This window comes from Saccopteryx leptura, chromosome 2, assembly GCF_036850995.1.
Source record: "Saccopteryx leptura isolate mSacLep1 chromosome 2, mSacLep1_pri_phased_curated, whole genome shotgun sequence".
Taxonomy (NCBI): Eukaryota; Metazoa; Chordata; class Mammalia; order Chiroptera; family Emballonuridae; genus Saccopteryx; species Saccopteryx leptura.
Genome location: NC_089504.1, coordinates 1,207,555 through 1,234,328, shown reverse-complemented (window position 1 = coordinate 1,234,328; position 26,774 = coordinate 1,207,555). Strand labels below are relative to the sequence as shown.

Sequence of the window (26,774 nt, the reverse complement as noted above, 5' to 3'; positions counted from 1 at the left end):
TACCTCTGCCCTGCGGTTTCCGGTCCTGGCGTCCACAGCTCTGCCTGTCCTGTCCACAGCTCTGCCTGGCCTCTCACAGGTCCTCCGCACCCTGGGAATGCAGCCAAAGGCCATGGGGCCGCCCCTGCCACTCGCCGACGTCCAGCCAGCAACGGGCTCGCTCTGGGACCGTTTGACCGAGCCTCCGACGGGGTCAGAAGCCCCAAAGGGAAGTGGGGACGGACAGGCAGGGCAAGCCCCTTCCCCACTGTTGAGGTCCTGGATGACTCTGGGGCCCCACTGGCCTCTCCAAGTGGACGGACAGCCCCCTCCCCGGGGGCTCCCTCCAGCCTCTTCCAGCCCTGCCCGGTCTGGGCATGCCCATTTGAGAGCATTTCAGCGCCCCGTGAAGCCACGTGTGCAGGACCCCGAGGCAGCGGGAACCCTCCCTAAGACGGCGGCCTGGCCTCCGGGCTGGGTCTCGGGTAATTCTGTCATTACAGAGGGTCCGGCTGGGACGGGGACAATGTCCAGAGCGGCTCCTGGGGGACACGTCTTCACTGGAAGCCCGCTTTGCTCACCGAGGACCCAGGGCCCCCCGTGAGGGATACAGTCTGCTTGTGGGAACACCAGTTGCAGGGATGTTGGCACTCCGGCCCTTGGGGGGACTTCAGTTCTCCCTGCAACTTGTTTGAGCCTCCAACACCCACCGGAGGACCCCCCGCCCGCCCCAGGGCTGGGGGAACACGCCTTCGCGCATCTGACAGGTCTCAACGCACAGCGTGTTATTTCTATAACCAGAGAGAGAGGACATAAAAGACATTCTAAAAAGCAGGAGGGGCCTGACCAGGTGGTGGCGCAGTGGATAGAGCGTCGGACTGGGATGCGGAAGGACCCAGGTTCGAGACCCCGAGGTCGCCAGCTTGAGTGCGGACTCATCTGGCTTGAGCAAAGAGCTCACCAGCTTGGACCCAAGGTCGCTGGCTCCAGCAAGGGGTTACTCGGTTTGCTGAAGGCCCGCGGTCAAGGCACATGTGAGAAAGCAATCAATGAACAACTAAGAAGTCGCAACGCTCAACGAGAAACTGATGATTGATGCTTCTCATCTCTCTTCGTTCCTGTCTGTCTGTCCCTGTCTATCTCTGCCACTGTATAAAAAGCAGGAGGGGTGTGCTCTCCGGGGGCGAACTGGACGTTGTCTGGGGGACGGAGACAGGAGGCCGCCGGCCCTGGCTGGCTGCCGTGTGCGCAAACACACCCCACGCACGACTTCTCCCTGGGAGCCGGGGGTGGTCGGGCACCAGGGAGCAGGTGGACAGCAGAGGAAACACCATTTACAGTATCCTTGAATTATTCAAATGGCCAAAGGCTGTTGTCAGGCAGCCAGGAGAAGAAGCCCCTGCTGGCTGGCCGTCGTGACGGACTTTCTCATGCCTGCTGACACACACACACACACACACCCGCCCGCAGAAGGTCCAGCCACCCCGGAAGCGGGCGGGTGTGTGGGACCCAAACGCAGAGCACTTGGAAACGCCTGTCCCCATACGACCTCAGTGGGGGTCTCCTGCGTCACTCTAACCAAGGCAGAGGGGCCCGTCAGAGGGATGTGGGAAGTCTGGGTGATCTCACTGAGCCACGCTGCTGGAGGGACCCCATCCTTCCCCACGGCCTGTCCTTTCTCTTCAACTTCATGTTGCTGGGTGTGAGCACTGCCCAGGGGAAGCTGGCCCAGGTGACCCTGTCCGAGAGGTGTCCAGTAGAATCATAACAAGAGCCACATTCATACTGTCCCGTTTTCCATCAGAGCCACCTTACAAGAGGTTTAAATAACAAAAAAAAGCCCTGGCTGATTCCCTCTGTGGCTAGAGCATCAGCCCGGCATGTGGATGTCCCAGGTTCAATTCCCAGTCAGGGCACACAGGAGAAGCGCCCATCTGCTTCTCCACCCCTCCCTCTCCCCTGCTCTCTCTCTCTCTTCCTCTTCCCCAGCCAGTGGCTCGATTGGTTTGAGTGTGGCCCGGGCACTGAGGATAGCTCTGTTGGCCCGAGTTTATCAGCCTCAGAAGATAAAAATAGCTCCCATACTCGAGCACCAGCAGCAGATGGGGGCTGTCAGGTGGATCGTGTGGTCGGGGCACAGGTGGGAGTCAGCCTCACTGTCTCCCCTCCTCTCACTTAAAAAAAAAACCCCAAAAAACAAAAAAATAGAAAGCAGGCAAATTAATTTTCATACTATGTTTGTGTTTAGTTCAGCAGATCCAGACACACTGTTTCCATACTGACCACTATGAAGTTATAGACGGGACAGTGCGGCTCAGATCAGCGCAGCCCTGTCTGCGGCACCGTGGCCACCGCGGCTGGTGGGCACAAAGGGAAGAAGTTCTCTGGTCACCGGAGTGCTCGGGTGTGAGCCGCCCAGAGCTCACACGGCCACCCTGTGGCCTGGTCCCTGCACCCCTGGGATCAGGAGCCCACGGAAAACCCCCAAGGCAGGGGCCCGGCCGGACCCCGTCAGTGACACAATGTAACGCCTCCGACTTCAGACACTAATGCCCAGTGGTGCGAACGGCTCCTCCCAAGAACCCACAGGTGCTCCGACAACGTGGTCCTGGGTCAGATGATAGAAGGGAGGAAGGGTTGACCCTCCAGCGTGGGGGTCAGTCACACACACACACACACACACACACACACTCAGGAGGACCCTCGTCGTGAGCCCGTGGCGTGCCCCCCGCCGTACAACAGAACAGATTCGTTCCATTTCTTCTGTGTAAAGAGGCGGACCCCCAGGCAGAGTCGGGGAGCAGACAGCAGCGTCTGCAGCCGAGTCCCTTTGTCAGAAGGCGGCAGGACTGCCCCTCCTCGCTGGGTGAGGCCAACTGCTCTCTCCTCTCCCTCCAGACGAGAAGGCGTCTCAGAGAAAACTGCTGCTGTGGCTCCTGGTCCTGTCCACGCTCCTGCGGGTGGGGTGTCATCGCAGGTGACTTGGGAAATACCGATGGCCTGTCCGATGGGCCGGCACGCTCTAGCCGCTGACTTCTGTCCGCAGATGTTAGCAATACTCTTGACCTCGGCGAGACGTTACCTCCTCTCTGTGGGACAGAGCATGTGAACGTGAATTCTCTCATTTGTAAACGGGCCACAGTTACTCAGCGAGTGCTGTCCAGGTGCCAGGCTCTAGTCCAGGTGACGAGGGAAACCCCCGTCACTAAACGTCAGATGGGTCCCGGACAGGATCCCGGGAAAGGGGTCGGCTGGGGCACCGGGAGCTGGACCTGCATCAGCTGTCATTGGTGCTTTGTAGACTGACACGTGTCAGACACATGGTTGGTTATGTGGGAACGGGCGCCGACGTGCCAGGGACCATCTTGTATTTTTTTTTTCCAGTGTGAGGAAGAGACTGAAAGACAGACACATATGCCTGACCAGGCTCCACCTAGAAAGCCCACTAGGGGGTATGCTCTGCCCATCTGGGACGTTGCTCTGTTGCTTAGCAACTGAGCTGTTCTTCAAGCCTGAGACGAAGGCCATGGAGCCATCCTCAGCGCCCAGAGCCAACTCGCTCCAATAGAGCCATGGCTGCAGGAGAGGAAGAGAGAGAGAGAGAGAGAGAAGCAAGAAGAAGAGGGGTGGAGAAGCAGATGGGCGCTTCTCCTGTGTGCCCTGGCCGGGAATCAAACCCGGGACTTCCACACGCCTGGCCAACACGCTACCATTGAGCGAACCGACCAGGGCAGGGACCATTTTTATAGTTGGTTTGTTTTTTTTCTGTAAAATTTCTCTAAATATAAACTGTTTTAAAAAAAAAAGGAAAGAAAGTAAAATAAGTTAGTAATGCAAAATCACAGAAGCAAATGCTGACCTCGCAGCTTCAGCAGCCTGAGTCACAGGCTGCCATCTCCCCTTGGGGACCTCACCCAAAGGAGGGGGTTGTGCTGTGGCAGGGCTGAGGTCACCTCTTTGATGACAGTGACGGTCTCTCCCCGGCAGAAAGGCGGCCCTGGACCACACGCAGCCCTGGGACGGGCTGTCACGTGCCCACATGGTAACACCCCTCCCGGCCTGTGGAGCTGCTCACTGATCATTGGCTTGAAAAATAAATAAATAAAACTGCATTCTAGAACTTTTGTGATTCAAATTGCAATAGGTCGTGTTCAAGATCAAGACATAAATGTCTTCTCATGTAAAGGATGTCATTCCTGACAGGGTTGACAAATTTAGCAAGTAAGACTGTAGAATGCTGCCTGACCAGGCGGTGGCGCAGTGGATAGAGCGTCGGACTGGGACCTGGAGGACCCAGGCTCAAGACCCCGAGGTCAGTGGCTTGAGTGCAGGCTCATCTGGTTTGAGCACAGCTCATCAGCTTGAGCCTGAGGTCACTGGCTCAAGCAAGGGGTCACTCGGTCTGCTGTAGCCCCACGGTCAAGGCACATATGAGAAAGCAATCAATGAACAACTAAGGTGCCACAACAAAGAATGGATGCTTCTCATCTCTCTCCCGTCCTGTCTGCCTGTCCCTATCTGTCCCTCTCTCTGTCTCTCTCTGTCTGTCTCTGTCCCAAAACTATAGAGTGCTGAGTTACAGCTGAATTTCGATGAACAGAGACTCCTCCTGGCACCGTTCGGGACATCCTCAGGCTGGGACACGACAGGCACTTATCCTAACCCCACAAGGAACGGGATTCCCGTGGTGTCTGGCCATCCTCACCCCAGCAGAGTCCCGTCTCTACAGGAATCAGTGCTGTGAAGTCCCACAGCCGGGAAGCAAAACTGTTGGACTTGCATAGTTTCCGGGGGGGACGGAACAGGAAGGACCGAAAAGTCAAGGCGGAACCCCAGGGACACCCAGTGTTGGCTTCCTGCCTGTGGGTCAGGGAGTCTACACGTGTCCATACCTAGTAGGTCAGGCACGCGTGCAAAGTGTGTGTCCCTGTCTGTGTGCCTGTGGGCGCGTGCATATGTGTGTAGCAGGGAAAAGACAGGACACGAGAGGGCAGCATTGCCCAAGCTGAAATGAATAGCAGACCTCCCCACCCCCTGGAGACAGGGCGGACGGGGCTGCCTGCCGGTCTGGTTGATGTCACAAGCAGTTGGGGGGTTGGCTGTGGGTCAGAGCTTCAAAGGGGGACGGCTCATGGTGAGCCCATGTGGGGGAAGTTTTGTGTGAAGCAGCTGACCTCTCGCTCACTGGGTCCGACTGGACATGTCAGAATGTGGTTTGGGCTTAGAATCGGACCTGTGGCAGGTGAGAGGGGCGTGAACAGTATGGAAGCCATGGACGGCATGGGCCCCTGGGGGACAGGCCCCCTCTGGTCTCTCTAGCCTGGCCCCCACCCTTACCCAGGACCAGGCTGACTCTCCTGTGGTTTAATGTCTCGTTAGGTCAGCACCCCCCTTTCTCCAACCATGATTCTTCCCATTTGTCCTTTCGTGGGGCCCCAACAGTTCTAAAAACAGGTGACTTTTTAGTAAGCTTTCCTCTTGTCGCTTCATGTTTTTAGGGACATTAGTGTTGGGGAATTCAGATTTTATTTTTTCTTTTCCAAATGAGAGGAGGGAAGATAGAGAGACAGACTCCCACATGTGCCCTGACTGGGGTCCATCCAGCAAACCCCGTCTGGGGCCGATGCTCACAACTGAGCTATTTTTAGTGCCCGAGGTAGAGGCTCAATGGAGCCATCCTCAGCGCCTGGGGCCAATGCATTCAAACCAATCGAACCATGGCTGCTGGAGGGGAAGAAAAAGAGAAGGAGGAAGGGGCAGGAGAGGAAAAGCAGATGGTCACTTGTGTGCCCTGACTGGGAATTGAACCTGGGACATCCACAAGCCAGGCCAACGCTCTACCACTGAACCAACCGGCCAGGGCTGCAATTCGAATTTTGACAGTCTCATCCTAGAGAACCTGACGGTGACTGAGGATACTGCTGATACTGCCAGAACGGCCCCTCTGAGTTACTTCTCCTATTTGCAAACTAACTCAGGTTTATGGGAGGAAGTTGCCTGAGGAGCTTGCTGATTGAATAATTAACTTACTGGCACAATAACACTCCAGCTTGAATCTGGTATTTAGATGAAAATTAACGACACCTTCAGGTAGACACATAACAAAGCCACTCACGGTGATAAATGAGTGAATCAAGTCCGCATTTTGTCTGGACACAGACCCTACTGCCAGTTAGGGGTTTTTAACCCTCCCAGCACGCCCCCTCTTGCCCTCTGGCTGTCCCCTCCTCACCTTAACCCTTCCCTGACCACCTGTTCCCTTCCAGACCAGGGGGGCTACCTCCCCTCCAAAGTGGCTTCCCCGGTCCCCAAATCTGGGTTGAATGTGGCCATGTAGGCTCCAGGCGCCCCTGTCCTGTGAGCACCTACCTCGGGGGCCATTCGGGCTCCTCCTTGCCACCAGTGTCCCCAGGGCAAGGGACTTCTGTAGAAACGGGGGCACACAGCCCACTAGGCCACGGGGTCCCCCGGCAAACATGTGCTGAACAAATGGATTACGGGCTGACTTGGTTTCTTTCTTCGCATCCAGGAACCAGGAAGAACTTCAGCTCTCGGACGGGTTGAATCCCAGGTGAGAAGGAAACCTCTGCACGGGTACACACACGATGCAGCTCGGTTTGGGGTGACGGGCCCCCCACCTCCGCCCAGGGCTTAGGATTCTCTCTGTAGACAATCGGGTCATCCGCACACGGGGGGCAGGGGTACTTTTCTCCTTTCTCGTCCGATGCCCGAGGGTCCCTTTTCTCGTCTTATTGGCATGGAGATCACACTCTGTGCCGAGTGTGGGTTGGTGAGAGCGGGCACCTGCCTTGTGCCCCATCGCAGGGAGAAGCATTCCGTCGTTCACCCTTGAGCGGGACTCTGGCTGCAGGATAGATACCAAGGGAAGGTGATTCCCCTCTATTCCTGTATTTCTGAGAGTTTATCCTTTTTTTTTTTTTTTTAACATGAATGGGTGTTGGACTTTGTATAATGCATTTTTTTTTTCTGTGTCAGTTGACATGGACCTAGGATGGGAGTTTTGGGTTTCAAATGTTGCAACAACTTTGTTTATCCTTTATTATTATTATTATTATTTTGTATTTTTCTGAAGCTGGAAACGGGGAGAGACAGTCAGACAGACTCCCGCATGCACTCGACTGGGATCCACCCAGCACGCCCACCAGGGGCGACGCTCTGCCCACCAGGGGGCGATGCTCTGCCCCTCCGGGGCGTCGCTCTGTTGCGACCGGAGCCACTCTAGCGCCTGGGGCAGAGGCCAAGGAGCCATCCCCAGCGCCCGGGCCATCTTTGCTCCAATGGAGCCTCAGCTGCGGGAGGGGAAGAGAGAGACAGAGAGGAAGGAGAGGGGGAGGGGTGGAGAAGCAGATGGGTGCCTCTCCTGTGTGCCCTGGCCGGGAATCGAACCCGGGACTTCTGCACGCCAGGCCGACGCTCTACCACTGAGCCAACCAGCCAGGGCCCTTTTTTATTATTGAGAGAATGGGAGACAGACTCCCACATGTACCCCAACTGGGATCCACCCAGCATGTCCGCCAGGGGGCGAAGCTCTGCCCATCTGAAGCCTCTGTTTTGTTGCTCAGCAACCAAGGCATTTATTTTTTCCCCAGTGCTTGAGGTGAAGGCCACAGAGCCATCAGCAGTGCCCAAGGCCAACTTGCTCAAACCAATTGAATCATGGCTGCAGGAGAGGGCGGGTGAGAGAGAGAGAGAGAGAGAAGGGGAGGGAGAAGGGTGGAGAAGCAGATGGGCGCTTCTCCTGTGTGCCCTGACCAGGAATCGAACCCAGAACTTCCACACACTGGGCCGACACTCTACCACCGGGCCAACCAGCCAGGGCCTAGTTTTATGTATCTTAGGTCCTGTTATTTTGTTATTGAAAGCAAATTGAGCACAGAGGTTGCCGGTTCGATTCCCCAGTCAGGGCACATACAGGAGCAGGTCAATGTTCCTGTCTCTCTGAGAGAGAGACAGAGAGAGAGAGAGAGAGAGAGAGAGAGGGAGGGAAGGAGGAAGAAGAAGAAAGAAAAGAAGAAGGGAGGGAGGGAAGAAGGGAGGGAGGAAGGAAGGAAGATGGGAGGAAAGAAAAGAAAGCAAATCGAATGTCTCTCTCCCTTTTTGGAGTGATCGGTTCATTTCTGCTGCATTGCAGACGGACCTAATGCATGTGGGGAAGGTTAAAAAAAAAAAGGGGGCCTCCCTGGCCTCATAGGAGAAGGGGAGGAACAGCACGTAGATGGGCAGGGGAGGCAGTGGCGATGCTCATGGTGCCGGCTTCCAGCAATGATCCGAGAATGTTCCGCTTCCAAAGAGACACCAGAGCTCAAAGCAGCTGGGCCCTGGGCTCCAAGGGCAGGTGGGGCGGTGGCGAAGGCACAAATTGGCCGGGTCTCCCCATCCTGACTCGCACGGAATAGCTCCGGCGTCTGGCGAGTCACCGGGCCGATCTGTGCCTCAGTTTCCCCACGTGCAGAGCAAGGATCGAGGTGGTGCCCACTGCAGTGGGCACAGCGGGACTGGGTGCGCGGCGCCCGGTGGAGGGTATGGAGCGCGGCACGCGTTTGCCGTTGGACTCGGCGGCCTCCGCTGCTGCGGGGACCCCACGTGCGGGACCTGCTGCCCCCCCCCCCCCCGTCTCCCGTTTGCTTGATAGGAAACGGCCCGACCTCGTGACGACCACGGACTGGCAGGCCCCCGTCATCTGGGAAGGCACTTTCGACAGGGCGGTCCCACGGAGACGCCACAGGAGGCAGAACCTCACCGTGGGCCTGGCTGTCTTTGCCACCGGCGGGTAGGGCCCCTCACCGTTCCCTTTTCCACGTTGCAAAACATCCAGCGAAGCACCCACGGCCCGCTGGCCTCCAAAGAGCTGCTCCTCGTGCCCGGAGCCACTGTTTCTGGCGGTGGCCCTGACCAGGGAATCTGCAAGGACGTGCCCCCCACAGAGGCGCCGCCGTTGCTGTAAAAAAAGAAGCCCCCCTCTCCGAAAGGGACCCAGGCCGCGGACCCGGGCCTCCTCTGGTCGGGAGGCACAGAGCTGCACCTGTCACCAGTTTCCGGCGGTCCTGGCCACCGGGGTCCCCTTCCTTCGCTGGGTCACCAACATGTTACTGACCTCCACGTAGCACTCGGTCTTTCTCTCTCTGCATCTATTGTCCCCGAGCTCTGAAGGCCTTTCTCAGGCCCGGGTCCCGGGCGGCAGGCCCCTTCACTCGCCTGCAGCTGAGACTCGCCCTCCTCTCCCACCCTCTCCACCCACACCTCCCCAGGGTGCCGGAGCGCACATGGCTCGTGCATGCGCACGGCAGACGACCCGCGTGGCAGTGCAGGTGCTCCCGAGCGCCGATGGCTCGCGCATGCGCACGGCAGACGACCCGCGTGGCAGTGCAGGTGCTCCCGAGCGCCGATGGCTCGCGCATGCGCACGGCAGACGACCCACGTGGCAGTGCAGGTGCTCCCGAGCGCCGATGGCTCGCGCATGCGCACGGCAGACGACCCGCGGGGCAGTGCAGGTGCTCCCGAGCGCCGATGGCTCGCGCATGCGCACGGCAGACGACCCACGTGGCAGTGCAGGTGCTCCGGAGCGCCGATGGCTCGCGCATGCGCACGGCAGACGACCCACGTGGCAGTGCAGGTGCTCCCGAGCGCCGATGGCTCGCGCATGCGCACGGCAGACGACCCGCGTGGCAGCGCAGGTGCTCCGGACAGTGAGTCTTCCTGCGCGTCTCCCGTTTTGCAGGACCGCCGACCTGGAGCTCTTCTTAAAATTGGCTAATAAACACTTCATGACCGGGTACCGGGTGGTCACCTACATCATGGTGCCTGACTGGTACCAGCTGCCGCCCCTGGAGCCCGGGCCTCCTTCGCACGTTCAAGGTCTTGATCGTCAGACGGGACACCTGGTGGCCCGATCATCACCTCTCGCGCATGAAGAACTTGGGCGAATTCGTGGTCAGTTGCACCCAGGGGGAAGTGGACTTTCTCTTCAGCATGAGCATGGACCAGGTCTTCCCGAGCGAGGTCGGGGCGGAGGCCGGGGGCACGGCTGTGGCTCAGCTCCACGCCCGGTGGTACTTTCAAGACCATAGGAATTTCCCTTACGAGCAGAGTCCCGGGTCCGCAGCCTTCATCCCGTTTGGAGAGGGAGATTTCTTCTACGACGGAACCTTTCTGGGGGGCACACCCCAGCAGGTCTTGAACCTGGCCAAAGCGTATCTGAGGGGTGTGATCCATGACATGAGACACGGGCTGAACAGCACCCACGAAAGGCACCTGAACAAATACTTCTTCCTGCACAAGCCCACCAAGCTGCTGTCGCCGGAATACAACTGGGACGCCGCGCTCCACCCGCCCCTGCAGTCCGGAACGTTCAAGGTGCTGCAGCTCACCCGAAGGGGCCTGTGGCCCTCGGCCCCTCACACGGGACTCCACTGACCGTCCAGTCCTCGGGCAGACAAATGCACGCCCGTCTGACAGAAACCTCCCTCTTTGGGGTGCAATGCGGCCAGAAGCAGGGTCAAGAGTAAAAAAGCATGATTATTTCATGTTTAATGCAATATCTGATGTTCTACATAGATAGCCTGGAAATAATTTTGGAGGCGTAACATAAACTTATTTTTTCACGGAGAAAGACTCTAGTTTAGAAATATGCATACATATACACAAAGGACAAACGATGATAAATAAAAGAAAAAGTTGGCCCTGGCCTGTTAGCTCACTGGTAGAGTCAGGGCACACAGGAGAAGTGACCATTTACTTCTCCACCCCTCCACCCTCACTCTTTCTCTCTTCTCCTCCCGCAGCCATGGCTCCAATGGTTTGAGCAAGTTGGCCCAAGGCACTGAGGATGGCTCTGTGGCCTCGTCTGAGGCGCTAAAATAGCTCGGTTGCTGAGTAACAGAACAGCAGCCCCAGATGCATTGCCCTGTAGGGGGCTTGCTGGGTGGATTCCAGTTGGGGGGCATGTGGGAGTCTGTCTTTCTGCTTCCCTACGTCCCCACCTCTCACTTAATAAAAAAAAATAAAAAGAAAAGAAAAACAATGATGAGCTCAGTCATGAAACATTACTTACAAGGTTGAACCTTCCTTTAAACTACATCAGCCTTTGACACACGTGTGTGTGTGTGTGTGTGTGTGTGTGTGTGAAGGACCCGTCTTTTGTCTGTTTTTCTAACGTGCTCCCTCCTGTGCTCCGATGCGCTTTGCCACACGGCACGTCCTCGGGGAACGATTCCTTCAGCATCGCCCCCTTATAGCGCCGATGACATGCTGTCAGGACCCACTCTTGTTCACAGCCACCAGCCCACGGTCAACTGAGGCAGTTGTATGTCGGGTCACGTGACCTACCCACAATGTTAAGCGAGGACTTACTGTGTGTGTTCCTAGATGGGACAGGGACCCTTTGCCAAACTTGTTGCGAACATTCATTTCAAGCTGTTGTTGGTATCTCAGTGTTGTTGGTGACGTTTTTGATGGCGCCAAAGCTTAGTTTCAAAATTACCTGACTCGTCATCCATGGCCTAGGAAACCCATTGCCAGTTAGGGATAGTGTGGGCTTTTAAGATTTCTTTTGATTCAGAATTAATCAGGAATTAATTTTAAGATAATGTGCAGAGTTAGATGTCTAACCTCATTTTTTTTCCCTCTCCATATATCTTGGCTATTTCCCTGAACTCTATTATTGAATAAATAGTGCTTTTTAAAGATAGGCCATCTGTAAAAATTAAAAAAAAAAAAAAAAAAAAAAAGATGGGCCATCTGTGTCCTATAATAACTTATATACGTGTTGTGGACCGTAAATGGCAAAAAGCCTTTGTAGATTCGAGGCTTAGCAAAAGGCTAAGTTCTCCCCCCTCCACCTCCACATTGGCTGTGATGCTGAGGATTTGCACCCAATTCACTTGCTTCCTTAGGTTGCTGGAAGCAATTTACATGCCCTTCCTCTTCCTCTTTGTTTGTTCAGATGTTGGTTGATTTCACTTATGCATGGTGGGAGGATTCCTGTTTATGCCTTGGGAAAAAGAGGCTCTTAACATGAATACTTTTTGGCAAAACTTTCTTTGAAACAATGAGATTTTTAGCAGAACTTCCTTTTTTTGAATAGACTCCCTATTCTTGGCCTGGAGGCTGGTTTCCCAGACTGTGGCCTTGGGCTAGCTTTGCAAAGTTGCAGGTGTTCTCAGAATGTTTCTCCCTGAATTAACGCAACAGATAAACATTGTAAGAAAGCTTGTGTCACTGCTTTGTTTTACTGCTGTGCTCCCTCGCCTCCCCATTCCTCGGTTAGTATGTAATTCTGCCTATAAAACCTAGTTCCAAACTGTGTTCCCTGCTGCACTGATTTGAACGACTTAGGTCTCCATGCGGTCACGCAGCGGTTAGTTAAAGACTCCTTAATTTCTTACTTTGGCTAATTGATTGTGTGGCAAGACGTCTTGTCTCGCTGTTCCGGTACAACACTTTGTGTCTGTGACCACCCTTTCTGTCCCTGAGCCAATGCCACACCCTTTTCATCTCTGTCGTGTGATGCTAAGCCTTGGGAACGGCGGGATCTGTTGGCGGCAAAGACGGACCCAGGTGTCAGTCCTCAGTTCAGTGACCTCAGTACTGGAGTTCTGGCCGAGGAAAGAACTCAGAGGCAAGACTCCAGCTAGCTATAAGAGAAAGTTTAGTTAGAAAGCCACACACAACAAAAAGAAAAATGAAAAGAAAATAAAAGAAAAAGTCACAGAGGCAGGAGAAGTGAGCCGTGGAAGAAACGGGCTCAAGAAACAGTTTAGAGAGACGAAAGGGGAAGGAGAGGTTTGGGTGGGCTCTGGAAGAGGGGTGGCGGGGAGCCCCCCGGGGAAGGAAGGGGGTGGGGAAGCCCGGGATGCTCCGTACAGAGAGAGCCGCACAAGGTCCCCCTTACTCGGGGCTCCATCCGCCGGCCTCAGGGAGGATCTCCGCAGACTATTGACCAGCTTGCCGGGGGTGGTGGCTCTTCAGGGTCGTAGTCTCCACTGACTGGTCAGCACCGTGGTCGTTAGTCATTGCAGTGGGCTCTGATGTCAGCCCTGGGCTTGGCTCCCCTGGCCTCGTGGCCTCGTGAGGTCTGGAGCCGAAACCCACTGTCATCTCCAGGGGTTAATGGTGGTAGAAGGACTTGGAGTCCTGCTCATTGCTAAGCACCCAGGGCTCGCCCCAAGTGGCCCCGTGCACCCGGTCCACGGTTCCCGCTCCGCTCCTAACAGCTGGCGACAGATCCGTAGGCATGACACCCCTCTAAAGCATTTCAAAATTTTTATTCCTTCATGTGGACCTCAGATTCAGGTTTGCCCTTTTGGGGGAAACATCCCCTTAGACTGCGGCTAGGATTGCATCACATGGACAGGTCAACACGAGGACTATTAAATATTTAGGATGCTGAAGACGGCGCAGGAACGTCACACGCCTATGTATTCGAGGCGTGTTTCTTGTGTCCCAGAGGCAGGATTTACAAAACTCTTCCGTGAAATTTCTGCAGATCTTTAGCTAAGCCTCTGAGCCTGTCCTTCGTGCATCAGTGTGTCCGTCACGCTGTTCCTCGTGGGTCTTCTGGTTCGGGGGACGGTGCTGTGCTTCCAGCCGCTGCTCACCACAGCTGGGCGTCAGCGAGGGCAGAACCCAGGTAGGTGGCCGCCCTGCTGACCTCCTGAGGGGGCCTGGCCCTGCTGAGGGCGTTTCTGGGGCAGGAGCTGGTCCTACCTGTTTCCCCGGCCTTCCCAGACGTAAGTATTGCGGTCCTGACCCAGTTTCCTAAGAGCCTTCCCGGCCAGTGGGTGGACCCTGGCTCTCCCTCCCGAGCAGAGAGCTGGGTGCCCTCCATCCGGGCTCCACTGTCATAGGTCCCCTGACTCTCCGGAGAGGGCGGGCCAGCTATCTCGGCTCACCTGCGTGCAGGTGTGTGGGCTTCTGTTCCCCTCGCCCTTCCGGGGAGCATGGTCAGGTAACTAAGTGCCCCTCTGACCCATGCAGGGACTGTCCCAGAGCAGGGACCAGTGGAGACAGGGCAGAGGAGTGCCAAGCCGGCCCCTCGCGGGGTCCCCATGGCTCCATTCCCCGGACTGCAATGCTATGCTCCAGGCCACCAGCCTCTCCTCCCCACCCAGAGTGTCCTCAAGCCCGTGGGCCGGGCTGGGAGAGGCTGTGTGCCTCCCCTGTCATCGGTTGGCAGGACCTAGTGACCCACAGTGAGGGAGAGGCCAGGAAAGGGACAAAGAAGGTGGGTGGGCCCCGGCTGGGAGGGCTCCTGGGTGGCAGAGGGGTTGGGTTGGAAGGCACCTGGGCAAGGGGGGGCGGGAGGCAGGAAGACTTGGGGGCAGCCCTGCCCTAGGCTTTGGGCGGGGGGCACTGGGCTGTGGAGGGAAAGAACAGGTGGGCATTCAGTGGTCGTCGTTCATCCATCTTGAAATCAATCAGTCAGTCAATCTGTCATGCACACAGCACTCGGCCACTGTCCCTCCCTGAGGCCACCTTGCCATTTGTCCTGTCACAGCCCCTGTGCCCTCTTGATGACCTCCAAGACCCTCCCTCCCTGGTCCCTCTGCTGCTGCCACAAGCCCACAGTTTCCTCCTCCAGGCAGCCCCCCTTGCCTGCTCCCTTGTCTCATCTCCTGACCCTGCAGCACAGCTGTGGTCCCCTCATACCCTCACGCCTGAAGCACTGGTCTCTAACAAATTAATAACAGAGTTATCGCCCCTGTCTGTGACCTACACAAGGCTGGAGAATGTGTCTGTCTCATTCCACAGGCATCCCAAGCTCCCATAACCCGGCCTGGCCTGTGTGTTTGTTGATCAATTGAATGTTCTCCAAGGAAGGGGGTGCAGGGAAAAGGTGGTGCCCCCGGCTCCTCCTCCTGGCTGTGTGACCTTGGCGTTGTCTCTGAACCTTCCTGAACCTCAGTGTCCAGACCCGTTGGATGGAGACACATTGGTGCCCTTGTCACTACATTACAGGGGTTCTGTGAGCTCAGGTGCCCAGCACAGAGCCTGACCACATCGGTGCCCTTAGAGGCTGGCCACATCTCTGATTGCTCTGGTCCTGCGCTTGTTACTGCTAGTGGGGTCCCAGGCCCCGGAGATGAGGCCCCAGACCCCGCCAGGTGGGGGGGAGAACGGGAGAGGGGAGAGGAGCAGCACGTACCATCTAGGTTAAAGACGGGCGCCGTCTGCAGATGGAACTGCCTCACGTAGGCCAGGTATCTCCCCAGCCAGTCAGGGTCCCCGGGCATTCTTCTGGCTGAAATCAGAGGCGCTGGTGGCGAGGGGCCCCGGAAACCCAGCGGCTTTGCACAGACGTGGTCCCTCCCCCGGTTCCTCACCAGGCCCCGGCCCGCTGCCCGTCAGCCAGATTGGTGCCCTGGCCGCAGCCCTCATGCCCTCTCCACCCCCTGCTCTGCCTGAGCCCCCCAAAAACAGAGTACGCTCCGCGCCCCTGGAAGGGGCAGGTCAGCCCCTATCCCTTCGGGAGGCCTGGTGGGGAGGACAACCAGAGATCCTCCCTGCACACACAAGGCCGCTGCCCTGTGACCTGGCACCCCACCCCACCCCGCTGACCCCTCCCAGCCGGCGGGGGCCCCTGGTAATGTTGCCCCCCACCCCTGATGTGCCCCAGCCTCTCCCTCACTTCTGTGTCTAGTCTTCAGGACCATGCGCCCCCTCCTCTGTCTCCTCCCCCATGTGACTGAGGGACTGCTGTGTTCAGGGGTGTGACTGTCTCCCCCGTGCCCCCCTGGGAGGATAGGGAGGGCCCAGGGCACGCCCAGCACGCTGTGCAGCTGTGATGGACAGGTGGGCGTGGATGGGTGGGCGGGGCCCGACTGCCCAGCCGGCGGAGGGGCACGAGCGTGTGGCGCTGAGCAGCTCGGGCTGGCACCTGCACCCTCACAGCGACAGGCACTAAACACGTGTCTTGGGCAGGCACAGGGAGTGCCCGGCGCTGGGGAGAGACCCCACCTACCCAGCAGCGCCCACAGGTTGGTGACCTCGCCGCCGCTGTCCTCCACGCGAACGTAAAGAATGAGGCTGCTGTAGTCCGTGCTGACGACGTGGATGAGAATGCGGCCACCGCCCTCCACTGTGGGGACAGACCCCAGCCCATAACAGAGGACGCCTCTCTCCTCCGCCCCCCAGACCTGGACCCGCCCTGGGGGCAGCGCATCCACACAGGGAGGGAGAGGGAGGACAGGGACGTCTCCTTCCAGCACCGGCATGTCCCCCACGGCAGCGGCAGCGTTAGGGCATCGGGCATCCCCTCCCCCCACAGTGCGACCCAGGACAGAGGGCTGGGCTACTCACAGGAGCCTTGGTACTGGCCTTGGAGCCCAGCTGGGTGGACGGTGACATTGACTCCCTTGCACACCCCCTCTCCCCTGGGAGAAAAGAAAGGAGCTTACAGGTGATGGCCCTCTTGTCTGTCCCTGTCCCCCGGCACCCCCAGCATGGTGCCAGCTCAGACTTTGCGCCCAGCTCAGGCCCCCAGCGTCCACCTGAGGCTCTTGGCTCCCCGGGCAGCCTTCAGAGGGTCACCCAGCCAGGACAGGAAGGCTGTCCCCTGGGGCGCTGCAGTGAAGAAAGGAACCAGACCGCCTGGGAGGAGTTGGACCCAGTGTGTCCTTGGGGGACCAGTTCTGGTTTCCCTGATCACCTGGGCTTCATCACAGACCATAATTTTGGCCCCCACCCCATGTCCCTCGTCCTGGGTCTTCAGTTTCTCATGGCGGGGTGGGGGGGGGGGCTGTATGCCAACAGACTGTAGTGTCTGTAGCTGAACTTGGCAAGGATGTGGCCATCACTGTCTTTGACTCTGCAGTACAGACTGTGTAAGTATCACTGAGTCAGCCGAACTTGTCACCACATCTTCCTCCTGGTCACAGCCCACGCTGGACCCGGGCTAATGGGCAGGGAGGGGGCTGAGCTGTGAGCAACGGGTGGATGTGTCATTTCTCTAGCCACCCTTTGTCTCAAAGCTCTAGAGCCCAAGTGACATTCCAGACATCTCAAGGGCAGCATCTCCCGCCCCGGGTCAGGGCCATGTGTCCTCTGGTTCTGACCACTGGTCACCGTCCCTCGGGGGACCGCTGAGCAGAGCACGGGCACCCCGCCAAGACCTGCCGGGTCCGCGCTTACCTCCAGAACAACACGAACTCCAGGTCGCCGTCCCGGGTCCTGATGGAGTGGAGAGCCATCCTCAAGGGGTCGGCAGGGGAGACCAGGCGTGCCTGGCTGGCGGCCAGCTGGATGGTCAGCCAGCGTCCCACCACCTGTGGGGGTGCAGGCGCAGGGGTGGGTGGGGGGGTCCCAGGGCCTCCAGGCTGGGCTCTCAGGCCCCACACCCGCGTTGAGCACTGCCGGGAGCAGGGGAGCAGGGGCCACAGGGGATTCCTTCCTGTGAGCACCCCTTTCTCAGGCGGACTTTGCCCCCCATTCCCTCGCTTTCTGCTCTCTCTCCCTCTCGCTCTTTCCTTCAGCCTGTCCTCTCTCTGGTCCAGGCCCTGTCCCCTGCTGGGTCATACACCCTGACCGAGTCCAGGGAGAGTGAGAGAGACGCCCTGGATCAGCCACCGAGTCCTGAATTTGCTCTCACTGACACCCCCCCCAGCACCTTCTATGCCCCCCACAGTGATGGGTCACACAGGGCAGGAGTGAGTCTGGGTCCGTCCCTGCCCGGAGCCAGCGGTGGGCTCAGCAGGAAGACCTCTCCGGCCTGGGTGGGACGGCTGCCCCAGGAGCACCCTAGGGGGTCAGCGTCTGGGCTGAAATGCCCCGTGACCTCAACCCGTCTCTCTCCCTGTGCCCTGCACTGCTCTTGCCCAGCTGCCCGCGCCTCACGAGTGGGGCCTCCCGGAGACACGGCACCCACGTCCTCGTCCCAGGGCCGAGTCTGGGACCTGAGCCAGCCCCGTTACCTTCTGGGCGTCAAAGCCTGGCTGCACGGGCACCTCTTCTGGAGTCCTCTGGGCGCTGGCCAGGCCCAGGCCGAGGGTCAGCAGCAGGAGAGGCCCTCTCGCCAGGGCCATGACGGCAGGGCCCAGAGGGAGGAGAGGCCGGGCAGCTCGCGTCCTCTCTTTACACAGTCCTCCGGCAGCGACTGGTCCCGCCTGGACTCCCTCAAGGTTCCGGAATTATGCCCACAGGAATAACGCTGCCAGCCTGTGTCTCAACGGTGTGCAGGGTGTCGCTGGCCGGAGGCGCTGAATGCTGTCGGGGCAGTTGGGCCACATTGTGCGTCTGTCCCGGGTGCCAGGGGAGGGAGCGGAGGACAAGAGGTGTGCCTGCCTGTCCCTCAACCTCAGCTTCTGCCTCCCAGCCTGAGGTCCTCCTGGGAGCTCCCAGCCCTTCTCCCGAGCCACCAGGCGAGGACCCCGTGCTCCCTCCTCACCGCCTGCTGCCCAGGAGGAGGAGGGGGTTAAGGTCACGAGGGACACATACCCTTGGGCTGGAACTCATCACACCAGCACCCTTCCTATGGCCACCACCTCTCTTGCCCTGGAAGTCCCTGGGACTCCAGCCACTCCCCCTGGGGGGGGGGCAGGATGCCAGGTCATCACAGCACCCACCTGTGTCCAAAGCTAAGGTGCCATCTGGCCTTGCCTTTCTGGGACCCAACATCACCTGTGGTCGCGGGAAGACCAACTCCCAGAAACATTCTCCCACGATGAGCCTGGCTGCAGAGAGGTCACTAGAGCCCTTCAACCAGGGGTGTCCCTGTGGGCGGCCAGGGTGGATTCTGGGGTCTCTGACGACAGCCCTCGCCTCGCCTCTGGGACTTCCTCAGCCCTGGGAGGGGTCCAGCATCTGAGTGTCTTGGCAGTGGGTCCTGGTGACAGGACAGGTGTGGCTGGTGCCTGCACCGTGTGACTCTGAGCTGGGCTCCACCTGCATGGCTCCCACGCAATGGTCCTCTGCTCCCCCGGCCTCAGGACACCCGACACAGTCACTGCAATGTCAGAGGCTAACTCAGCAGGCTCTGGCGGGTGAGACACGTGGCTGACATGTCCTCACTGACCAGAGAGTGAACACCTCCTCCCCGCTGCAGGGGTCACCCACAGATGCTGTTGAGATTCGTTTGTGAAAGTCCACATGGCCCTTCCGGTCGGGGTCCCGAGTCTCGCCTACAAGTCCAGTTTCCTGGGTTAAGCTGCCGACAGGAGACAGCAGGCTGGCCGGCCCCGTGGGTCCATTGTTCTTCCGATAACTCCACACAGGTTGGACCCTTTAGCCCAGTGGTGTCACGTCCCAAGAGGACGCGGAGGCCACCCAGCGGCCGGCCTGGGGACCTCGACGCCCTGTGCTGTGTGGGGGTGGCCACGACCTTTCCCTTCTGTGGGGACAGATGCGTGTGAGCTGAGCCCTTCGGGGCTGCGGAGGGGCCGCCCCCGGAGCCGATGGTCTGTCTGGCCATCACCTGGCTTCTCCCCTCCGGGTTCAGAAGCAGGGATTCTTCACGAGCTTCAATCAGCTCAGTCTCTTCGGTGCCCTCTGGGTGTCCGATGGCTTCTAACACGTCACTGAGTTCTCGGACAGGAACAACGGGGAGAGCGTGCGGGAGCCCAGTCCCCAGTGGGCGCGACTAGGAAGGCCCCAGACACCGAGCCATCGCCAGACGGAGGTCCAGGGCCACACGGCCCCCGAGTTCTGACACAGAGACAGCCCCTAGCGCAGGGCAGCATTTAAGACACAAAATAGTCTTCAATTATTTTTTCTTTTTCTTTTTTTTTTCTTCAGTGAGCAAGTGAGGGGGGGTGGAGAGGGAGAGAGATGAGAAGCATCAACTCATAGTTGTGACACCTTAGCTGTTCATTGATTGCTTTCTCATATGTGCCTTGACTGGGGGGGGGGGGCTCCAGCCAAGCCAGTGTCCCCTTGCTCAAGCCAGCGACCTTGGGGTTTCGAACCTCGGACCTCAGCATCCCAGGTAGACACTCTATTCACTGCACCACTACTGGTCAGGCTGAAAGTGTTTTTAGGATCGTGAAAGGTGCAGCGACAGGGCTGTCTGAGAGTCACAGGAAGGGGCGTCTGGAGGGCATGTTCCACAGTCACGGCCCCCCAGTCCCCGGCCGAGAAGCTGGGCTGCAGGATTTTTGCGGGAGCAGCTTCCTTACTAGGCGGCACGGCCACTGGCCTCTTGTGCCAGGGAACCCTTATTTTTTCCTTTCAGCCCGGAAAAGACTGATGCGTTTATAAGCGCTTATAAGCGCATGGAGTTGAGTATGAGGTGTCCCTCCGAGCATTTACTTGCCTTTGTTTGTCTGAACAGTAGCCCTGAGGGCCCTGGGGCTGCATTTTTAAAAGAGCAGTTTGATTTGCAAGCAACTTAAATTAAGGTTTTTTTTGTTTTGTTTTGTTTCGTTTTTGTATTTTTCTGAAGCTGGAAACGGGGAGAGACAGTCAGACAGACTCCCGCATGCGCCCGACCGGGATCCACCCGGCACGCCCACCAGGGGCTACGCTCTGCCCTCCAGGGGGCGATGCTCTGCCCCTCCGGGGCGTCGCTCTGTTGAGACCAGAGCCACTCTAGCGCCTGGGGCAGAGGCCGAGGAGCCATCCCCAGCGCCCGGGCCATCTTTTGCTCCAATGGAGCCTCGGCTGCAGGAGGGGAAGAGAGAGACAGAGAGGAAGGGGGGGTGGTGGAGAAGCAGATGGGCGCCTCTCCTGTGTGCCCTGGCCGGGAATCGAACCCAGGACTTCTGCACGCCAGGCCGACACTCTACCACTGAGCCAACCAGCCAGGGCCTTAAATTAAGTTTTTATGTGAGCGTGTATATTATTTCCTCGCCCCTGTGAAGCCCTGGTGTTGGCTAGGGTGCAGCGTTAACCGGAGAGCTGCCTCTGAGGCTCATCGGGTCCTGAGAGCGTAAGAGCCGGTCATGTGGGCCAACCCCAGATGTCCCAAGGCCTGTGCCCCAGAGTCACCCCCTCCCACACCATCGCCAGGAAAGACTCGGGCGACAGGCTCACTGGTGAGTTTCTTTATTGCTGAAGGGGGAAGGCTTAGAGCAGCGGGTCCCAGGCTGGGGCCCAGAGGTGCCTGGGGGGGCCCAGGAGGAGCAGTGTCCAGCCTCCTGAGTCTTCTGACACTGCGGGAGGGGTGGCATTGTCTCTGCAGAGGGGCCAGGCTCCTGGAAGGGACAAGTGTCTCCTCTGTGATTCCTGGGACCCTGCCGGCTGGAGCTTCGCCAGCCCCCCCCCCACTGGGGTTGCAGATGGCCCCTCCTATCGGGGGGACGGAGCTCTGCCCCACACCCGCCTCAGGCTGAGTGCCTGCCCCCCACACTAGTCCTTCCCAGCCCTCCATTTCCGCCCACACCAGGGTCCAGAAGGAGCAGTGGGACATCAGCACGCCAGGGCGGCCCGGACACAGGAAAGGCATCCCGGCAGTTCAAGGCCATTCCAGAGAGTGGACACGCGGCCAGTCCCCACTCCTGAGACCCCCCAGGTCCCGTGGGGGCGGTCTGGGCCCCTCTGAGACTCCCATACCCGTGAGTAGGACAACCGGGGGCAGGGCTGGTACGTTACCCCGGGAGGCGGAGCTGCTGGAGCTCACCTAGGCGTAGCACCTCTCTGTGGGAGGAGGGGGAAGATAGTGAGGTCACAGGTCGGCCACAATACCAGAGGGTCTGGGGGAACCCCACCTGAGGAGCTCTGCACCCCCACTGGTGTCCCGGGAGGCCTGGGGGGGAGTGGGGAAGACCAGACCGAGCTCTGCACCCCCACTGGTGTCCCGGGAGGCCTGGGGGGGAATGGGGAAGACCAGACCGAGCTCTGCACCCCCACTGGTGTCCCGGGAGGCCTGGGGGGGAATGGGGAAGACCAGACCGGGCTCTGCACCCCCACTGGTGTCCCGGGAGGCCTGGGGGGGAGTGGGGAACACCCCCCCCCCAGGGGTGAAAGATGTCCCCAGCCGCATGGGGCTTTCCGGCTGGGAGCGTGCAGACGTGAGGTCTGGGGCACTCACCTGTCATCTGGCGGGGGGCAAAGATGATCTGGACATGTATGGACAGCACATTCAGGGCCCTTTTGAATTGTTCCACGGCCATCTCGTCGACAGTCGGGGTCCTGGCTGTGGAGGGGAGGCACAGGGTCAGTCCCTGGACTGCCAGAGCTTTGATGAGATCTCAGACCCCAGAGACCCTGCTCAGGAAGGACACGCCGACCTCCTGAGGTCACCAGAGCTTGGCCTGGCCCAGCTTCCCAGGAGCAGTCTCCAGAGTTCAGCCCACCTGTCCTCCAAGGTCCCTGCCCCCTCTGGGTTCAGTCCCCTCCTCCTAGGTAGTACTAGGGGGGGGTCTACACAGTCACAGGACAGCAACGGCCCACAGCCCCTGTGATTCCGTGCTCAACCCGGGAGCCCTGGGACGCCCAAGGCCACAGCCTCCGTGACAGTGAAAACGTCACCTTGCATTTCTTTCCAGGACAGTATAGATTAAAAGACATTTTTGGCAGTGGATCAGGCGTTGACCTGGAGTACTGAGGTCGCTGGTTCAAAACCCTGCCCTTGCCTGATCAAGGCACATATGGGAGTTGATGCTTCCTGCTCCTCCTCCCTTTCTCTCTCTCTCTCTCTCTCTCTGTCTCTCTTCTCTAAAAATGAATAAATAAATTTTTTTTAATAAAAAGACATTTTTGTAGCTGACTTCTTACTTGGTGAAATCATGGAAATTCTCTGTTAGCCAAGACCCGTAGGATCCATAGTAACCTGTCGGCTACTGCCGTCGGCCAAGCCAATCACAGAAGCTCGCCGTCCACCCGTCCTCCAGCCTGCGTATCTGTCCCCGTCACCAGCCAGCCACCACTGGTCCCCCGCATTCGACAGCCCTCTCCCCATGGGACCCCAGGCCCTTCCCCCCCCTCGGGGCTCACAGCCCCCACCATGGGACCCCGGGCCCTTCCCCCCCCTCGGGGCTCACAGCCCCCACCATGGGACCCCGGGCCCTTCCCCCCCCTCGGGGCTCACAGCCCCCACCATGGGACCCCGGGCCCTTCCCCCCCCCTCGGGGCTCACAGCCCCCCGCCATGGGACCCCGGGCCCTTCCCCCCCCTCGGGGCTCACAGCCCCCACCATGGGACCCCGGGCCCTTCCCCCCCCTCGGGGCTCACAGTCCCCATCATGGGACCCCCGGGCCCTTCCCCCCCCTCGGGGCTCACAGCCCCCGTCATGGGACCCCGGGTTCTCCCCCCCTCGGGGCTCACAGCCCCCGTCAGAGTGAGGACCGCCCTCCAGTTCTCGCTCGGGGAGCCTGGGGCGGGTGCGCACCCAGGTACTGGCAGGCCGGGCTCAGCTTGGCGTTGGTGGTGTTCTCCAGGCACAGGAACGCATAGTTCTCGTAGTCGGTGTCCAGCACGTGGACCTTGACATCCTTCATGTCTGGAAGAGGGACCAGATGGGACGAGGTAGGTCTGGGTTCTTCTCTCCAGCGGGGGCAGAATGCTCGTCGGCACCCCCCGCCCCAAACACACACACACGCACACGCACACACACACGCACACGCACATACACACACACACACCACACACACACGCACACATATACACACGCACGCACACGCACATACACACACGCACACACACATACACACACATACACACACGCACACACACATACACACACGCACACACACGCGCGCACACGCGCACACATACACGCGCACGCACACACACGCACACGCACACACGCGCACACATACACATGCACGCACGCACACGCGCGCGGCCACCAGGCGGGGACCGGACCAGGGAGCGGCTCCCACACCTGACACAGCACAGTCTTTCCCTCTAGAGTGGTCCCGGGCACAGGGGGCCTGGGATGTCTGACACCTGCTGGACTCGGGGTTGGTCATCATTCCGAAAGGTCCCACCCCGACCCGAGAAGTGGGGTTTCCAGGCTGATCTCGAGAGAGAGACCCGGTCCCGTCTGCCGGGCAGCAGCCGGAGCCCGCACGTACCTTCCATCTGGAACTCAGTGGGGTTCCCAGTTTTCCTTGCGGTCATCTTCCTCTCGACACACGTGTCGTCCTCCCTGGAAGACAGCGACCCATGAGCCACCTGCACAGACTCTGCTGCTGCGATAGAGCTGAGCCGAGGGACAGGGAGAGACCCCAGGCTCGAGGGCGTCCAGGGAGAGGGCGTACGGGCTCCTGAGGCCGGTCGCCTGCCCCAGCGGCACTCACTCTAACCTCTGACAGCCACAGAGGACCAGCTGTGGCTGGGAGGGGCACCGACCTGCGTTTTGCTGGTGGTTACAGGGTCTGGGTTCTCATCTCCACACACTCCCCCCCCCCCCCCGCCCAGCTCTCTGGCATCCCCACCTCCACTTCAGAGGCAGACAGGACTATCGCAGAAGTGCCCCCAGGTCCTGACCCCCAACTGCAGCTGGCACATGAGCCCCTTCTGACCTCGAGGCCCCTCTGTGCGGTCCACCTGTAGGCCCCAGAGCCCTGGGCAGGGACCCCAAAAAGACCCGGAACCTCTGAGCTCTGCCCCTTGCCCTGGGGTTCCAGGCGGCCTCCCGGGGAAAGCTGGGTGCCGTCCAGAGCCCGGCCGGCCTGCCCGTCCTGGGGCCGGGTCCCCGCTGGTCTGCAGCCGGGGCGCACCCACCATCTGTGCATGGTGATCTCCAGGTCATCCTCGGCGGTGGGCCTCAGCTCCCGGATGTGCATTCTCAGCTGTGCCTCTGCGGCCTCCAGCGGGGCCCTGTCTCCTGCCGCCATGGCCATGGAGAACCACGTCCCGGCCATCTGCGGAAGGAGGCTGAGGCTGGGCTCTGGGGCTGGGCGCTCCACGCCCTTCCCCACCCAGGCCCGGCCGGCTGAGTCCCAGCTGCTCCCGGCTTCCTCCTCACGCCACCTTGGGAGGAGGGGGCTGGGCTCTGGGGGCACTCCCTGCCTGCCTGCCTGGGCCAGCCGTGGGACCCCTCTCTGCTGAGCTGGGGATGTTCTTTCAAAACTCATCTGAGCCCAGAGAAGGACCTAGAGGAGAGAGCCCCTTTCCACCAGTGAGGGAGGAAGGCTTGAATCTCGGGGAGACGTGTGGTCAGAGGATGGAAAGGTGGGAGCAGAGGGGCTGTGCCTTTGAACTGTGTCCCACCCAAAACTCCCACGTTGAGTCCTGATCCCAGCACCTGAGACCAGAGTTATCTGCATAGAAACAGGGTCTTTAACGAGGTGAGGAAGTCACCATGGGGTCTCCGGGGTGCAGCCTGATCCCCCCTGACTGGTGACCTGACAGGAGGAGGAGGTGGGGACCCAGGTGGGGACAGAGAAAAAGCCGTGTGAGGGACATAGAGAGAAGACAGCCGTCCGCCAGCCCAGGAGAGAGGCCTCAGGAGGAACCGGACCTGCCCACACCTGGACCTCAGACCTCCAACCTCCAGGACGCGAGACAACGGACGGCTGCTGTTGACGCCGCCCCCCGCGGTGCCTGGTTGCGGCAGCCCCGGTGGACTCATGCCGACCCCGGACATCACAGCCTTCTCTGTCCTAGGCCACAGCAGCCCTGCCCGCCCCAGCCCTCCCACAGCGAAACACCCCCTGTCCCCAAACCTTTTGGATGTCTAGGTCCTCCCCAGTCTGGCGGACAAAGACATCCTGGGTGCCACACACGAGGGCCACGCTCAGGGCGAGCAGGAGACACTTCATGGCTGCAGCCGTAGGGGACACTTCTGAGCACAGGAGCGAGAAGGCCGAGGCAGCGGACTCGGGGCCTTATATGAGAGGGCCGGCCAGGGCCTGCGGGGCGGCCCCGTGAGGGCCCCTGCCAGAGGGCCCCCTGCCACCAGTTCCCCGAATCCCCGAGGCTCAGCATCCTCAGCCCCCGGGGGGCTTCCTGGACTGGGACAATCAGAGGCCTTCTTCCCCCTGAGTCAGAACAAGGAGGCTGCCTGTGTCCCCGGCACCAGGAAAGTTCCTGGTACAACCCAGAAGAGAAAGGTCGGGGGGGGGGGGGAGGGTGCAGGCCCAGGCTGGCCACCAGGGCCAGGAACACTTCCTGGGTCGGGCAGAGCAGAACCGGCACCGAGGACAGCTGTGTCCCAGAAGGTGGCCCCCATGATTCAAGAGACCCGGGCCAGACCCTAGAATCCCTGGCCGTCTAGTCGGTGGGCCCGTCTGCCTGCCCCCCTCCCGCCCAGCTAGAAGGCTCTCCTTGAAGGACTGTGGCCCCTTCTCGGTCTCCTCCTCCTCCTGCTGTTCTGTCCTGCTCAGGCACGGGGGGGGGGGGCTGCTGCACGTGTGGCCGTGGCCTTGGGTGGTCACCCCACCCACGGTCGGAGGGGGGAGGGGAAAGTGAGACGCAGGTGAGCACCCCGAATGTGCTTGCTGCTAAGAGTAATAATAAGGATGAGAACAGCGACGGGGACGGTCACAGAATCACCAGGGAGGCCGTCCCTGAGTCGGGTGACACTTTGCAGGAAGAGGAAGCCAGGCCGGGCGAGGGTGGAGGAGGACGTGAACTTATCTGACACTCAGAAGATCTAAGATGACCCGATGAGATGAACTTGCCGCCCGGCAGGGGCCGGGTATCCGCAGGTGCTGGACACAATGGCCCTCTGGGTCCCCTATCTGCACTGTCTCGTCTTAGTTAGCCCAGTCTTCCCGGTTTACATGTTTACGAAGGACAGAGTGCAGGCTGGTGTCCCCCCCAAAACTCACATCCACCCGGGGCCTCAGGGTGTGGCTGTTAATTCAGAGGAGGCCACACGGCAGGAGCGTGGGCACTGGTCTAACGTCTGGTGTCCTCATAAGACAAAACAGGGACAGAGGTGTGAGGTAGAGGTG

The 26,774-nt window shown here is 59.5% G+C and overlaps 3 protein-coding genes across 6 annotated transcripts; 1 reads left to right on the top strand and 2 right to left on the bottom strand.

The window, feature by feature from the left end:
* The first annotated feature begins 112 nt into the window (after positions 1 to 112).
* GLT6D1 (glycosyltransferase 6 domain containing 1) lies at positions 113 to 10,413 on the top strand. Its single transcript, XM_066362651.1, is given in 6 exon segments — positions 113 to 212; positions 2,878 to 2,956; positions 6,509 to 6,550; positions 8,633 to 8,770; positions 9,719 to 9,839; positions 9,841 to 10,413. Coding segments are annotated over 6 exon segments (1,053 nt in total).
* Positions 10,414 to 13,285: 2,872 nt separating this feature from the next.
* LOC136392876 (lipocalin) lies at positions 13,286 to 18,688 on the bottom strand. 3 transcript variants are annotated; one of them, XM_066365555.1, is made up of 7 exons: positions 18,613 to 18,688; positions 17,907 to 18,198; positions 17,128 to 17,261; positions 16,297 to 16,370; positions 15,959 to 16,075; positions 15,143 to 15,238; positions 13,286 to 14,354 (listed from the first exon to the last, which is right to left on the bottom strand). In XM_066365555.1, exons 2-7 carry the CDS (start codon positions 18,015 to 18,017, stop codon positions 14,329 to 14,331), a joined length of 558 nt encoding a protein of 185 aa, XP_066221652.1. In that variant the 5' UTR covers positions 18,018 to 18,198; positions 18,613 to 18,688; the 3' UTR covers positions 13,286 to 14,328. The 3 variants fall into 3 exon arrangements, with proteins under 3 accessions (XP_066221652.1, XP_066221653.1, XP_066221651.1); XM_066365556.1 differs by having other exon boundaries at positions 18,558 to 18,623; XM_066365554.1 differs by lacking the exon at positions 18,613 to 18,688 and having other exon boundaries at positions 17,907 to 18,293.
* A 2,285-nt stretch (positions 18,689 to 20,973) lies between these two features.
* PAEP (progestagen associated endometrial protein) lies at positions 20,974 to 25,659 on the bottom strand. Of its 2 annotated transcripts, none has more exons than XM_066365552.1 (7): positions 25,542 to 25,659; positions 24,598 to 24,737; positions 23,946 to 24,019; positions 23,258 to 23,368; positions 21,959 to 22,063; positions 21,520 to 21,564; positions 20,974 to 21,122 (listed from the first exon to the last, which is right to left on the bottom strand). In XM_066365552.1, the coding sequence occupies exons 1-6, from the start codon at positions 25,635 to 25,637 to the stop codon at positions 21,548 to 21,550; spliced, it is 543 nt and encodes a 180-aa protein (XP_066221649.1). In that variant the 5' UTR covers positions 25,638 to 25,659; the 3' UTR covers positions 20,974 to 21,122; positions 21,520 to 21,547. The 2 variants fall into 2 exon arrangements, with proteins under 2 accessions (XP_066221649.1, XP_066221650.1); XM_066365553.1 differs by having other exon boundaries at positions 21,548 to 21,564.
* Between the last annotated feature and the right edge of the window lie 1,115 nt (positions 25,660 to 26,774).